At 45.1% G+C, this 13,938-nt stretch overlaps 1 protein-coding gene and 1 long non-coding RNA gene across 16 annotated transcripts in view; one reads left to right on the top strand and one right to left on the bottom strand.

Annotated features, from left to right (window-relative positions):
- The window catches only part of CDK5RAP2 (CDK5 regulatory subunit associated protein 2), a 191,452-nt gene that overhangs the window by 3,892 nt on the left and 173,622 nt on the right, over window positions 1-13,938 (bottom strand). For 14 of the 15 annotated variants that reach the window (XM_015116954.3, XM_028834907.2, XM_015116957.3 and 11 more), the window contains 4 exons: window positions 11,405-11,482; window positions 10,176-10,441; window positions 7,961-8,104; window positions 1,735-1,861 (listed from right to left, as the gene is read on the bottom strand). In XM_015116954.3, the coding sequence (XP_014972440.3) occupies window positions 1,735-1,861; window positions 7,961-8,104; window positions 10,176-10,441; window positions 11,405-11,482 (615 nt within the window). Of the gene's footprint in view, window positions 1-1,734; window positions 1,983-7,930; window positions 8,105-10,175; window positions 10,442-11,404; window positions 11,483-13,938 lie in introns of all 15 variants that reach the window. The other variant, XR_013405629.1, reaches the window with a different exon arrangement.
- On the top strand, window positions 2,755-4,791 carry LOC114672734 (uncharacterized). The gene is made up of 3 exons (XR_003723150.2): window positions 2,755-2,854; window positions 3,174-3,346; window positions 4,063-4,791. It is a non-coding gene; the product is annotated as an uncharacterized LOC114672734 (long non-coding RNA).

Here is a 13,938-nt window from a genome sequence, read left to right as displayed (position 1 = left end):
AGGCTGACCTCCTTACAATCTTTCAAAACCATCCCCTCCCCCACGGTCTGGACCCACTGCCCACCTGGGGGTCTGTTGCAGCCACCAAAGAGGTCTTCCCGGCCTCCTGGCCCCTCCAAGCTCAGCCATGGGATCTTGTAACACACACATGGACCCCGCCGGTCCCTGCTGCTCGTCCTGGAGTCCTGTCCACAAGGCTCCTTGCAACATGTTTCCTGCTTCTCCCTCTCACTCATCTCTCACAGGAAAATCCTTTGCACGTCCTAAGCATGTCCCTGAGTGCTCAGTTCTCTCTCACCCCTGGGAGCACAGCAGCAAGGCCACAGGGCCATCTGCCAGAATCCTATTCCTGCCCCTTCACTGTCTGACGAACTCCTAGTCATTCCTCAAGACCCAGTCAGTCTTGAACCACCTCTCAGGCCTCCCAGGATGCACTCAGTACATTGTCCTGCAGCTAAGCTGTGTGTCTCCCTCATTAAGCCTGGAACCCTCACTGGCAAAGACTGTCTCATTCATCTCTGTCCCCAGGGCCTGGCGTAAGGGGCAAAGAACAGGAACTCAGTGCCTGCTCAGTGGCTGAGCCCCTCTCTTTTGCAGTTCAAACGCTGCCAGTCTCACAGAGTCTATTTTCAGAAGGTTCCCAGGGGTGGCGAAGGAGAACTCCTACTTGGCAATAATCTCTGTGCTGTGCTTCTCAGAAATGCCCCAGAAACGCTGGACTTTGATAGAAGAGCCGCACAAGGCAGGCTGGCACATCCAGAGAGAAAGTGCTGCAGTCAGCAGTTCTCCTAAGACAGGGAAATTGACACACAGACAGCACAGGCTCGGCCAGGGCCATGTTGCCAACAGGCACTAATGAAAACTCAGCTACCGCCTGCTCCTCTAAATGCAGCAGGAGGGAGTGCTGAGGGTTTAAACCGGGAAACAGAGCTGCTCCCACACAATCTACAAAGTGGCTAGATCAGAACTGGGACTGACCTTAAAAAAGTTACTTCACCTCGCCAACCCTGAGTCTTGGCATCTGCCTTGAGAAGAATTTCTCAAATCCATGCCCTCCTCTGGATCCCCAGCATCGTAGCCACCTTTCCTGTCTGACTAGTGAGTCGGCCTCTGCCTCACTGGTGGAGCAGCCAGCAGCGAGCCATTCTTGCACACAGATTTGACAGGCCAATCCTCTGCCCTGAGCCTGCCACCTTCAGTCTTTCATGAAGTACTCCCTGACTCCCAATCCCTCCTGCCTCAATTCACTGTTTGCAGCCTTTACCCCACAGGGACTGGTTTTGGTTTCTCACATACGAAACCTTATTTTCTGCCTTTGTGCCTCTGTCCATGCTCTTCCCTGTGGGACTGCCACCCCCCGCTCCATGTGACAACACCTACTCTCATTTCACACTCAGCGCAGGGGTTCCTTTGTCTAAGACGCCCACCTCCCCAGGACGGAGTGACGCCCACCCAACTCCCACCCCGGTGCTCTGCATGTTCCCATCACTGACATGCCACACGACTGTCTCCCAGTGAGATGACAGTCCCTGACACCAAGGGGCTGCTCTACAAAGGTGTGTTAAGTGAATACATTTGTCTGTGTGAGTCAGAAAGGATGGAGGATGAAAAGAAGCCCACAGATGGGAGGCATGATTACAATCTGGGCTCCAAAGTGGGTAATCCAGCGCAGCACTGGGAGCCCTTGGAGGCAGGAAGTGGTCAGGCACAGCGGCCAGCCGCACACTCACTCACACTGATCAAAGATGACTTTTTCCTGGCGCTTGCTCAGCTGCAAAAGCTTCATGGTGTTTTGCAACTTCTTTTCTTGTTCAAACAATTTTTTATGTAGTTTGGTGACCTCTGCCTTCATTTCTCCAATCTAAAGAGAAGAGAAATTAGAAAACTGAACAAAGAACATAAAACGTCATGTTACATAGGAAAAATTACAAAGCCATATAAAAGGATGCTCAACCTCACTAGCAAAAATATTTGAATGGAAACTAGAAGCCTTTTCCTGACAACCGGGAAAAGGCAAAATCGGACAAAACCCACTGAGGGTAAAGGGAAAGCACCTCGTGGCCTCTGGTGGAAGTGAGGGATGGCATGGCCCAGCGAGAACGCCCTGGCAAGATCTGCCAAACTGAGATGCGCTTAACTCTTTGCCCCAGCAATTCTACACATTGGCATTTCCCCCAAGGAATAACATAAGCACAAGAAGATGCCTATGTACAAGGATGTTCGTCTCAGCATTGTTCATGGTAGGAAAAAATAACTTCATTTCAGTACAGATCTGGATAAATTATGGTACTTACATATAATACAATAGTTTTACAACTATTAAAAACAATGTTGTAGAGCTCCATAAATTGATATCAAAAAATGATCACAGTTAGTGACAAAAGAGCCCAGAACAAAACGCCCTGTATACAAGGCATTCCTGTTCCACAAAACTGAACATAAACGCCCACATTCATAGATGTGTATATTGAGATGTCATCAAAATGTTAACAGCAATTCTCTCCATGAGATATGATTTCAAATTGAGTGGTTTTTTTTTCAAAAACTATATATAATGCTGATTTAAAAATTTTTTTAATGTTTAAATCTTCAAAATATCATATAAAAGTATTATGAGGAAAGTATGCTCCATTAGAAGAAACTCTTCTGGTTTTTCAGAGTAAACTCTGGATGGGTGGCAAAACCAGAGTCCCCAGTGCTCCGAGGTGAAATATACGCACGGTGGAGCCCTCTCAGCCGGTCTCCACCAAACCAGCTCACAGGAGGAAGGACACTCCCTTTCTGTCAGGAAAGCACCCTGGCACAGGCCGCTCTCTGCTACGTCGAAACACTTCTGCTTCCAACAGGAGAGATGGTGAGTTGTCAGCTCATGAAGAGTCACTTTAGTTTGTTCCCAAACTTGTTTATGGTAGCTGTACTTGTAATCAAATTGCATAATTTAATTAAATATTAAGTAAGCCCATGAAATGTGTGTATTAAAAGAGCGAACTGGTTGTATGAAAACTAACATATGCTTCAGGAAAGACTTGATAAAAGCAAGTCACTAAAAAACACATTTCTGGCAAATTAGGTGTGGGTGAGACAACTATAAAAGATGTGGGAGGAACACAGTCTAGAAGAATTCTATATTCAAATTGCTTTGCAAGTGTCTAAGTTTTCTCTTCATCTTAAAGAAACAGAAATTGGAAGTGACAGACATACATTATGGATGCAGTTTATGAAAGAAAGAAGATGTGAAACTCCAATCAGCAGACCCATATTCAAAAGAAAAGGCCCTGGCCCTACATCAAAAGAATGGCAAATGAATGTACATTTATCTGTTTTAAGTTAAACTAAAATGTTTAAGGTACGTATCATTTTTTGATTCCCTGACTTAACCTACTTTTAAGATTAACCAGTCATGTCAGGTACAAGGACTTCGACAGTTCTTCCCAAACGGATCCTAATTTTAAACATTAGGTTTGCTTTGATTCTTTTCCTTGGGGCTAAGAGCCCACAAAGACTTTCTGGTTATGGCTCCAGAGGCCACACATTCCAGGACAAAGTCTCTCTACAGTCAACGCCTTAGTCCCACATCTGTAAAACTGGAATAATCATCCCTGATCCAGCTATCACATTGCAGTAGAGTGACACTCAAATGAGATAATGGAAGACAGCGGGAATGATCATTTCAAATTTGGCCTGGTTGACCCATTCCTCGTTCTAAAGTCAGCTCAGGTTTCGCCTCTTCCAGGAGGTTGGCCTGGCACTTCTTTTAGGCTGGCTACTGCTCCTCTGGGTGCGCCAGGGCTCAGTGTCTCCCCATCACCGCCCAAGGCACACTGGAGTGACTGGTCCTTTACTTGTTTGCTTCCTGTACTGACTACATGCTCATTTCCTCCCCTAACCACCAGTGTCTGGTGCAGAGTAGGTGCTGTGACACCATTTACCCACTCATGGTGGGTTAATTTTCACTGGTGCTCTCCTAACACCCTGTATATATTCTGTCCAGTACTTAAAACAGGGAATTTTAATTGTTTACATGTCTGTTGTTCCCCTGGATTCAAATATTCATTTTTATAGGATGAATATTCCATGGTAGCAACAGCAGGGGCTCAAAGTACAACTCCACCACTCCCAACTATAAGATGCTGAAGCAAGTCACTTAACCTCTTGGGAGTTTCCATTCCTACCTCTGGAAAAGGGGAAGAATCACAGCTAACTCCCTCAAGCTTTCTGCAAGGAATCAGATGAGACGCTGGGTGTGAGCAGCATGCCCGGTGCTGCGGGAGGTCACCAGAGCACCCTTCCCGAGGGCCACAGAGCTGCAGTGCTGAAGCCACTCCCTCCCCGGAGGCCTCCGGCTTCCTCGTCAGTGTTCCGCTGGACTTCGGGGACAGAAATTTTTGCTTGTGTTCTTTTTATGGTGAAAAATTCTCAAACATTTACAAAAGCAGAAAGAAGTGAATAATGAATGCCCAAGTGTCCATCCAGCTTCAGCAATGATCAATTCATGGCCATACTTATCTCTACTACATTCCTGCCCATCCTCTCCCCAAGATGATTCTGGAACCAACCCTAGAAGCCAATCGTATCATCTATAAAGTATTTTACTATATCTCTCTAGAAGATTTGTTTTTTGTTTGTTTGTTTGTTTGTTTTAAACAGAGAGCATCTTACTATGTTGCTCAGGCTGCTCTAGAACTTCTGGCCTCAGGTGATCCTCCCACCTTGGCCTCTGAAAGTGCTGGGATTACAGGCATGAGCCACCACCCCGGCCACAAAAAGATTGTTAAAAAAAAAAAAAAAAACCCAACACGGTATCATTATGACACCTTTAAAAAAAGGCAGTAATTCCTTAGTATCACCACATCCAGTCAGTGAACACATTTCCCTGATTGCTTCATAATTTTCTTTTTCTAAACAATTGGTTCAATTCAGGATGCAAACAAGATCCATGTTTTGCATTTGATTATCTCTTGAGTTTCTTTAAATCCAGTGGTTCTCAAACCTATCTAGAGGGCTATAAAATCAGACTGCTGGGGTGCACTCTCAGAGTTACTGATTCAGTAGGTTTGGTGTGAGGCCTGAGAAGGTGAATTTTTGACAAGTTTCCAGGTGATGCAGATGCTGCAGGTCCAGGGCCCACACTTATGGGAACCACTGTGAATCCATGGGGTTCTCTCCCTCTTTCCCCATGCTGGATCCTTTCTTACTAGGATGAAATATGTTCTAGGCTCATACTATATATCTCCTGCCCCAGACCTAGCAGCAAGCCATTTCTCCAAGGAACCCTAGTTCCCTTTAGTGGGCAAAGGTATCTAGAAACCATAATTTGGGCATCAAGGGCGCTCACTGGTGGTAGAACAGACATTGTTTCTGGAGCCTTGTATGCTGAGAAAGTTCATAAAATTCTTTTAATGGATGATAATACATCACAAGTTCATAATGATATGTGCTATTCAAATTTAGGATTACAGGGTTATTTCTTTGATTTCATATCTCTTTTTCCTTACAGTAAAAAATCAGTTCCCAATAAAATTAACAGTTATTTGTTTTATCTTATAATAGAAATATAATAATTCAGAATATCAATATCAATATTATTACTAACAATATAACCATTAACAAGAGTTTAAATTTTCTTCTTGCCCTTAGAATATTTCTACTAGAAATCTGTGGTCAAAGTACTATGCGTTAGTCATTGAAATGCTTCCTTTTTGTGTTGTTATGCCTACGTTGCCATGTACAGTAAGGTTTGTTTCATCTTGCCAAGAATTTTTAGAAATTGTTTTCTCATTTTGACTTTTTTATAATTATGTAATGCATTTATATAGTTGCAAAGTCAAATCTACAAAACGGTCTATTCAGAGAAATCTACCTTCTATCTGTTACTCTAATCTCTCCCCTCCCACTACTATATGTAGCCTGGTTTGTTACTGTTTATCCTCCATTTAAAAAAATTATTATAAACAAGTATGTGTGTACATTTGTATCCCTCCACACAACTGATGCACATGATACACACTTTCCAGAGCAGTCCAGACTGCAGGGGATGGTATACTAAATGTAAAAGGCAATTAATAACACTCAAGAGAAAACCAGGTAGTTCAAAAGCCCCCGGGTTGCTGGTGAAAACTTGGAAATGGAAATCAGCATTACACACATTTCACACCAAGCAAAGGCATGGTATGAAACACAGCAGTGACAGAAAAGTGGCTAGAGGCAATTTAACACCACATAGGGGGTCTGTACCCCAGCAACCACACTGGAGCATCTCAAAGGTCCTTTTTCTGGTACCACAATTCCATAACATCAAAGTGAGCATAATCAATTACTCGAGAAACCTTTGGAAGGAAAGAGGTACTCAGGAGCACCAACCCCTCTTGGAACGATTTGCAAGTAGGGAAGAATCAATGTGGCTATAATTTGTGTATGTGTGTGTGTATATACAATATATTTTTTATATATGTGTATGAGCTGTATTCTGTCTATTTAACAGTTACTACAATGTGCTAAGGACAAAAACATTACATTAAGTGTCAACTGTTTAGTTCAGACATGTTTATGTTAAAATCATGAGGCAGGTACTACTTTGGGTGTATAGAAAAAAATCACTGGTTCATTCAAAAACTATAAATAAAATAGACACTGTCCTCTGAAGGAAAATAGAGGAAGACAGACATTAAACAAATATACAATTACAACTGGTTGAAAGGCTACGATGAAACAGAAGAGGACTCTATGTTGAAGGACTCAGGGAGCCCTCTCTGACTCTGAGGTAATATTTAAGCTAAGATTTGAAAGGTGAGAAGAAGCCAGCCAGAAGCAGGACATGGGACACTCCAGGCAGTCAGGCCATCTGTGTCACCTAAGCCTAAGACGGAACAGGACTTGGTGGATTAGAAGAAGGGAAAGACCAATGTGGGACTGGACCCCAGTGAGTCTCAGCCTTCCTCCCTCATACTCTGTCTCCCACCTGATACTGCCACCAGCTAAACATGGGCGAAAAAAAAGATTTTTCTGTGGAATGAACAGTTATTAACTTTCCTGAGCTTTGTGTATCCAAACTTTGTCCCCAGGATCCCAAGAGGAAAATCTTAGGACGGGCTCATTAGAACCTTCAGAGCAGAGAGAGCTGCCCCCCAGCTACTTCCTGGTCTTGTTTGAGAGACCTGAGAGCTGTCAAAAGGGGTTTAACTAAATGAGATAACGACAAAAAAATGTAAATTTCCCTTTTGCCTTCCTGCTGGCCTTTGGCAAGAACGGACAGGTCAGATAAACAAAGGGGGGAAATATCTATCACGCTACCAAGCAGAGAGTTCTAACTCTTCCTTAACCTGCATGTCCCTTCTTCCAGGGAGGTTTCTCTGAGTAGCCAGAGTGGGCATTCACCTGTCATGACACCACATGTATCCCACACACAGAAATCAGAGGACAGCTGCTACTCTGCCTGACTCCTGGTTTGGAGCCTGTCATTCCTAAGTAGTTAAAACAGATTTTGAACAAGGTCCACTCAAATATGATGATGAAAGCTGTCGATAGGAATCAGAAGAGCCAGAGAAAGGCACCTAAACCAAAAGGGATGATGAATAGAAAAGAATGGGCTAGTCTATGAGGACAAACTGGGACTTAAAGCCTATAAAATAAAAGAATAAACACTGGGTTCCAATATTTATGCTTTCAAACAAGCTCTAACCTTGACTAAGTGCTTCAGCTCCCTGAGTCCTGGTTTCCTCATGTGTAGAATGCAGACAGGATTCTACTCAACAAAGATATGCTCAGACGGGTCAGGGCTACAGGAGTGTGGGATGGATCAAGTAAGAACACGGTGAAGCCACAGCAAACAGGGCCATCTCCTCCCTGATACATACCCCAAATGGTGGTCACATCTGCTGTGGGCCCCTGCTTGGCATGGAGGAAACTGAGACACAGGCCCCAGTGGCATCACTGAGCCTCTGAATCATGTGTCACCACCTACCTGCTCACAGTGAAGGGGGCACTGGCCATCTTCGGGGACTGAGACTCTCCAGAGAAGTTTCAGCCGCCTGGAGGCCTCTTCCAGGGTCAGCTTGGCTGTGCTCACACTGCTCACAAACTTGCTCAGTGGTGCTGGGTGTGGACCCTACACGGGGGGGATATGAAGGCTGTTATGTGCAGTCTTGAAAAAGATTTTGGACAAGCAAGCCTTAACGTGCAGCATAAATCTCCAGACTGTAGGGCTTCTGTTTCACATGCTGAGCGAAAGCCTGGTACCACATAGCACCAATTTATTGTTCTTAAAGACTGGTGAATTGTAGATTATGAGAGAATTTCAGGGGTGATTTTAGCCCAATCAATAACCATGATTAATAACCACCATGGTTAATAACCACCAGCATTAACTACAGTTACTACTCCAAGTACAGGGTCTGTGGGAGGGCCATTCTCACGGTTTGGCGGCCCACAGAGACCCGCCCAGAGAAAATGACACCAACAGCAAACAATACATGGTTTTGTCTTTACTGGTCCCTGTTAAATGGCCCTGCTGTAGTGAATATGATATCACGGCCTTATACCGCTGGCAGAGCAAACTCAAATTGGGAGGTATCAAGGGCTTAAGAAAATTATCTATGTGATTCAGAAAAGGGGAAATACAAAAAAAGAAGAAGAAATGAAAAAAGCATTTGTTTTTATAAGTAATAAAATAAATACAAAAATAGAATGAGGTCAGGCACAGTGGTTCATGCCTATAATCCTAACACTTTGGGAGGCCAACGTGGGAGGATTGCTTAAGCCCAGAAATCCAAGACCACCCTAGGCAACATAGTGAGACCCCCATCTCTACAAAAAATAAAAAATTAGCTAGGTGTGGCAGTCTACACCTGTAGTCCTGGCTACTCAGGAAGCTGGGATGGGAGGATTGCTTAAGCTTAGGAGATCAAGGCTGCAGTGTGCCACAATCATGCCACATCCCCCAGCCTGGACAACACAGCGAGACCCTGTCTCAAAAAAAAAAAAAAAAAGAGAAAAAAGACACACCCTTTTTAGATAATAAAGTAAAAAAAAGTCATTATAAATAAAAATACCTGGGCTGGGCACGGTGGCTCACACCTTTATCCCAGCACTTTGGGAGGCCGAGGCAGTTGGATCACCTTAAGTCAGGAGTTCAAGACCAGCCTGGCCAGCATGGTGAAACCCGGTCTGTACTAAAAATACAACAATTAGCCGGGCATGGTGGCAGGTGCCTGTAATCTCAGCTACCAAAGAGGCTGAGGGAGGAGAATCACGTGAACCCAAGAGGAGGAGGCTGCAGTGAGCCAAGATCACACCACTGAACTCTAGCCTGAGCAACAGAATGAGACTCCATTTAAAAAAAAAAAAAAGAAATATATATATATATATATGCTGACATACTCAGGCATGATAGCTGACACCCGTAATCCCAACACTTTAGGAGGCCAAGGTGGGAGGATCGTTTGAGCCCAGGAGATCAAGGCCAACCTGGGCAACATAGTGAGACCCTGTCTCTAAAAAATAAAAATAAAAAAAATAGCCAGGTGTGATGGCACATGCCTGGTCACAGCTACTTGCGAGGCTGAGGGAGGAGTATTGCTTGAGCCTAGGAGGTGGGGTCGAGGCTACAGTGAGCCATGATCACACCACTGCACTCCAGCCTGGGTGACAGAGCTAGATCCTGTCTCAAAATAAAAAAACACAACAACAACAACAACAAAACCTCAACAAAGACAAAAATATAGTGAGACAAACATTCATGAACAGAGACACAATTGTTTTGGAAAGTAATGCAGCAACAGTTATCACCAAGAGCCCTAAGAAGTTCACAACCTTTGAACTAGTAATTCCACTTCACAATGGGTGACAGCTAGGTGGATGGGCAGATGAGTGGACAGACACACCAGGGTGCAGATGGAGAGAAGAATGGATGAGAGACCAGATGTACAGAGGCCGTCATGGGAGCAAGACAGCAGAGCCCATGAAGTAACTGCAGGAATACAGGGCATGAACCCCATCAAACACAGCCACCGCCCACAGTCCCCCACACTGGACCTGACCTCTGAGCTCTCTGGGGCCACACTTCCTAGTCCCTCTTCTCAGGGTCCTACTGAGGACAACTGCACCATCTGACTCCCCTACCCCTTCCATGGACACTCCCAGGGAGCAGCTTGTGCCTTCCAGCTCTGTGGTCAGGTTACCTTTGTTCCCAGCTCTTGACTTGTGTAGCTGGGAGCCTCTTGGGTTTGAATGTCCATTTCGGCAAGAAGCCTCTGTCCCTGGCCGATCTGTTTGAGCAGGGCCTCATAGTCCTCAATCAGGCCCAGGACGTGGCGGCCGTTCTTGCTGGCCCACAGGCGGTGGCCAGCGACCAGGCGGGACACACACGGAGTGCTAGTTGCCGAGCTGCCACTGTCACAGGAGAGGGAGTCCGTGTCATTCTCAGAGAGTGGAAGAGTCTCTGAAACTGTAAAATGAGAGGTAGGATGTAAAATCTGTTTCAGGTAACACTCTGCGTTCAAGGCGCTTATGATGTTGAAGCTAGCTAGGAGGGCTAGGAGAGGCCCTCGTGCCCAAATGCCACCCAACACAAGCCCAGTGGGGAAAAGACGCATGGCTCCTGGACCTCTATCTATTACCCCACACTGGCTTACGAGTCATCTTGTAGGATAGGCTCAAGTCAACTCAACCAACACTTTTCAACCACCCACTCAGCAGAAGACCCCAGATTCACAAGGATAACTCAAGCTGGTGCCTGCATTCCAGTAGCCCACAGTCTGATCAGAACACAGACACTGCGGAAGGTGCAACAGCAGAGTGATGAAGGGCCAGAGCCAGGAAAAACAATTATCTGTGCAGGGAGGGAGAGAACAGGGAAGGCTTCTGAGAAGGAGCAGCATTTGAGCTGGACTGAGCAAGAAGCAAGAATTACACTAATGATGAGTCATTCTGACCAGGGACAGCAGCAAAGCCATGTCACAGAAAAATGTGCATTCATGATGAGTCTTGAGGAAATGGGACTTTTACTGGCAAAGAGTGGGACAAAGGGGGTCTAAAAGTCACAGTGAGAGGAAAGTGTGGGCCTGTCTGCAGGATGGTGACCCCTGTGTGGCTACACCAGGGTAAGGGATAAGGCTGGACGGGCCCACTGGAGCTGGATCCTGGGCGGCCTTGAAAGCCTCACAAAGATGGTCACAATTTTAATCTAAGGCAACAGGGACCCAATGATGTTCTAAGCTTGGTAACACCTAGGAGTAGATTAACTGGCTTGAAGGAGGATATCACCAGCTGGAGATGCTGAGAACTTGAAATCCCAAATCCTTGCCAAATACCCTCCTGAGGTGGGACTAGGGACCCCCTTTTCTGCAATTTAAAAAGTCTTACTGTCACATCCAATGCTGCCACCGTTACCCAGACTTCAGCTTTGTACCTGATTTTGGTGTCACTGCCTGGGAGGAATCAAACAGATCAAATGAATTATCACTTTCCATGGGATCTTTGTCACCATCTACAAAATGCAAAACACGAGAACTGTTAGTTTCACTGCTGTCAGCATTCAAGAGAGAACTGAATGAGAATACAGTCAAGCCCCTCACATTCACTAATTCATACACACACAAGCATTCCTTCAAATCTTCACTAGGCCTCTGTCCTGCCAGGCCCACCTGTGTGGGACACCAGGGAGACAGAGTGACCAGGCCCAATCCGTTCCCTAGAAAAACTCTTAGCAGAAAAGTAAACAAGCAATTTTATTTTAGTGTTAATGAAAACACAGGCTGTTGAGGCTCAGGTGAGGGCACTACCCCCAACTTGGCTTCCCAAAGGCTAACACCTGTTTTAAAACCTTATGTGTTTTGTTTGTTTGTTTGTTTGTTTGTTTGTTTTTTGATGGAGTCTTGCTCTGTCACCCAGGCTGGAGTGCAGTGGCACAATCTCGGCTCACTGCAAGCTCCGCCTCCCAGGTTCATGCCATTCTCCTGCCTCAGCCTCCCGAGTAGCTGGGACTACAGGCGCCCGCCACCACGCCCGGCTATTTTTTGTATTTTTAGTAGAGATGGGGTTTCACCATTTTAAGACTGACTGTGACTGACCTGTGGTAAGAAGGAGGGAAAGAAATGCCAGGCAGCACAATGGGCAGGTGAGAGGCAGACAGTGGGACGAAGAGTGGAATCATCACTCAGGGAGAAATAAGCAGTTCATAGACCCAAGGCCCAGGGGGCAGGGAAGGACAAAGTAGGATGCAAGGCCAGAACCAAGAGGACTGAGGGGCCCACTCAAGGGCTTTGGGCAACGCAATGTCAAGCTGAGGTCTGTATTTTGTACTGGAGGAGTTTTTTTTCTGTCTGGAGGCTGCCACACTAATCTAAGCCAGAGATGAGAGTAACCCACAATAGGATCTGGGGGGTGATGTATTTGCAACACTGTAAGGAGGCAAAATCAATAGATGATGTACAGATGATCTGTGCAACACGTAATAATTTGGAAAGCACTTTCACATATGAAAAGCTATTGGACTCAATAGCTCAGTGGGCAGAACACATTGTAATTCAGATTTCATGGAAGGGGAAACCAAGTGGCAGAGATAGAAAGTGATCTGTCCAGCATAACCCAGCACGTCAGTGGCAGAGAGCAAGCGAGCCCAGGGTTTAGGATCCCCCCATCAGAGCTCCTGCACCACTGGGCAGTGGGCTGCTGCACTCCAGCACCACCCAAGGGTCTGCTACAGTTCCTAAGGCCAAGGAGCCAGGAGGTCAGCTCCATAGAGCTGGCCCTGAGAGGAATCACTCTCAGCGAAAGACATCAGCCTTTAGAACATAATTTTAAAAACAGATGCACTTAAATACAGACCTGAGAAGTCTTTTGCAAAGGAAGAAATGCTGCTGCCTACAATTCTGATCTTGACTCAAGAAAATTAGAAAACTTTTCTGCTGAGGCAACACCGTGAATTCTGAATGCTCTCCTGGATGCCTCTTGCCACACATGCTGAGGGCTGCTTTCGGCAAATTTCAAAGGCAAAGGCTGTTTGATGGCCTCCTCGCTTCAGCTACCCAACGCTCCTTCCTGGGCACCCCAAGCACAGAACTCTTCTCCTTGCTTCAATCTCCCCTAGCCCACCCCCACAAGCTCCTCAAAGCCTTAAAAAGGGCCAGGTGCAGACCCATGTTAAAAATATTAATGCCCGATGCTGATGAGGTCACGCAAAAACCACTACCTTTGTACACTTCTGATGGACAGACCATTTAGAAGGTAGAAATATGGCACCTTTCTAAACTTCTGAGATTCCCCTGGTCGGGTTTTCTCCTAAGAATATTGTTTAACAGCAAAAAGTATATTAACATTGATGTCTATTATGGCTCTAAATCAGAGACCACTTTAATAATCAACGGGGTCATGGACTGGTGACTAAGAATAGCCTGCAAACAATCATTAGGAAGCCCATGTGAAAGCAGAGGGAACATGTATGATGCAATATTGGACAAAAACAAAGAAAGGACACAGAATGACACAAAAACCAATTTGAAAAATATAAATTCATGCCGATATTTAATAAATGAAAAGAAATATGCAAATTTTAAAAAATGATCAATGTGTAGAATCATCAACTTTTTTTCTCTGTTCACTTTTTTCATATTATTACATCATCTTTTTGGTTAAATTTTAAGATCCTTGTCAATGAGAAATCAATGAACTAATCACTACAAGTTCTAAGGCAGACTGACTAGGTACTCCTTAAGAGATTTATTTTTATTTTTTTAACTAGAGGTATCCAAGTAAAAGTAAGTGCAAACTTTAGTACAATACTGCTTTTAAAGCATGCTGGCATTCCTCATCCCACTGGATACACATATTTACCCCATGGGTGTCAGGAAGATAATCCCAGGATACCCAAGGCTCCAGAGGGTCCAGTGGGTTTAGGAACAGCCCTAGAGTCAAAGCTGGAAATGGTTTCTAGTTCCAGCTCTG

The sequence above is a fragment of the Macaca mulatta genome, chromosome 15 (genome assembly GCF_049350105.2).
Source record: "Macaca mulatta isolate MMU2019108-1 chromosome 15, T2T-MMU8v2.0, whole genome shotgun sequence".
Lineage (NCBI taxonomy): Eukaryota > Metazoa > Chordata > Mammalia > Primates > Cercopithecidae > Macaca > Macaca mulatta.
This window is presented reverse-complemented; position numbering and strand designations above follow the sequence as displayed.